We start from the raw sequence: 1,531 nt of genomic DNA, 5'->3' as shown, positions 1-1,531 counted from the left end.
ATATATATATATATATATATATATTCTTTTATTTGGTTCAGTCATTTGACTGCGGCCATGCTGGAGCACTGCCTATAAGGGTTTTAGTCGAAGAAATCGGGTCGTAGACACACCAACATCGGTTGTCGAACGATGGTGGAGGGACAAACACAGACACAAAGGCTTCTTTCAGTTTCCATCTACCAAATCCACTGACAAGGCTTTGGTCAGCCCAAGGCTATAGTGGAAGACACTTGCCCAAGGTGCCACGCAGTGGGGCTGAACCTGAAACCATGTGGTTGGGAAGCACGCTTCTTACCACGCAGCCATACCTGTGTAGATGTAATTAGTTAATTAGTTACAACTGCTTCGGTGTCACTTGGTTTGTAACGCCATTGCACGTAAATAATTCCATGAGAAAAGTTACTACAATATTTACGGTTGATTGTAATGAAGTGGCACTTCATCAGATTGGCATTAAGACATGTGCCCTCACATTGTGGGACGGACACTGTGTGTGTGTGTGTGTGTGTGTGTGTGTGTGTGTGTGTGTGTGTGTGTGTGTGTGTGTGTGTGTGTGTGTGTGTGAACTATGAAATTCATTTCTAACCATATATTAGAATAAAAGTGTGAAGGCACATGGCCTAGTGACTAGAGTGTTGCACTCATGATTGTGAGGTTGTGGGTTCAATTCCCTGACCGAGCGGCTCAAGGTGTTCTTGAGCAAGACACTTCATTTCACATTGCTCCAATCCACTCGGCTGTAAATGGGTCACCCTACAACGGATTAGCCTCCCGATCAAGCGTGGATGTTGGCCTGTTCACCCAGCCAGCCGGCTGGCATCATTCAAACGCCAGAACAATGCGAAGCGTATTGTGATCAGCGATGTATAACAACATCCGAAATCCTGGTCAATACCATGATACGGCAATTATGATAAAAATACCTGTTTTTTTCAGTGAAGTTTTGCTGTTGCAGTGATCGATATTCCTCCCGCTACTCACTCTCTCGCTCTCTCTCTCATTTCTTTCTTTCTATTTCCACAGTCGCTGGTGATGAACGAACAATGTCCAGTACAATATGTGACGTACAACCAAAGTAAACGGGATACGACATCAGAAGACGATGAAGGCGGCTACTGAGGGTGTGTGGCCGCAGACTGTCCGCCGCACCCTGTTGTGCTTTCACTGGGGCGAAGAGGGGGGGGAGAATTTGAATAACAATGGTTATATATGAATGTCAACTACAACAATAGCAACAACAATGGCAATAAGAACATAAACAACCACAAAACAAATAGAACAACAACCACCACAAAACACAGACACAACAACAACAATATATCAACAGCAGAAAATGTGTAAACTATGCACAACAACAATTACAACAACATTTAAGAAGATCCAAGTCACTGAGAAATCTTCAGAGGAATTTTGGGGAAAGAGAAAAGTTTAGGAAGATGGCAACGACCGTATGAGGAGCTCCATGTCTTTTCTCTCTCTCTCTCTATAAATATATATATATATATATATATATATATATATATATATA

The 1,531-nt window shown here is 42.5% G+C and overlaps 1 protein-coding gene across 1 annotated transcript in view; it reads left to right on the top strand.

The window, feature by feature from the left end:
• The window catches only part of LOC106880489 (synaptic vesicular amine transporter), a 204,301-nt gene extending 202,776 nt beyond the window's left edge, over window positions 1–1,525 (top strand). Inside the window, exon 16 of the mRNA XM_052972906.1 lies at window positions 1,027–1,525. Within this exon, the coding sequence (XP_052828866.1) occupies window positions 1,027–1,122 (96 nt within the window). The 3' untranslated portion in view covers window positions 1,123–1,525. The remainder of the gene's footprint in view (window positions 1–1,026) is intronic.
• Window positions 1,526–1,531: the final 6 nt, after the last annotated feature.

This window comes from Octopus bimaculoides, chromosome 14 (genome assembly GCF_001194135.2).
Source record: "Octopus bimaculoides isolate UCB-OBI-ISO-001 chromosome 14, ASM119413v2, whole genome shotgun sequence".
NCBI lineage: Eukaryota > Metazoa > Mollusca > Cephalopoda > Octopoda > Octopodidae > Octopus > Octopus bimaculoides.
The sequence above is the reverse complement of the archived record's forward strand: the minus strand, read 5'-3'. Positions and strand labels throughout refer to the sequence as shown.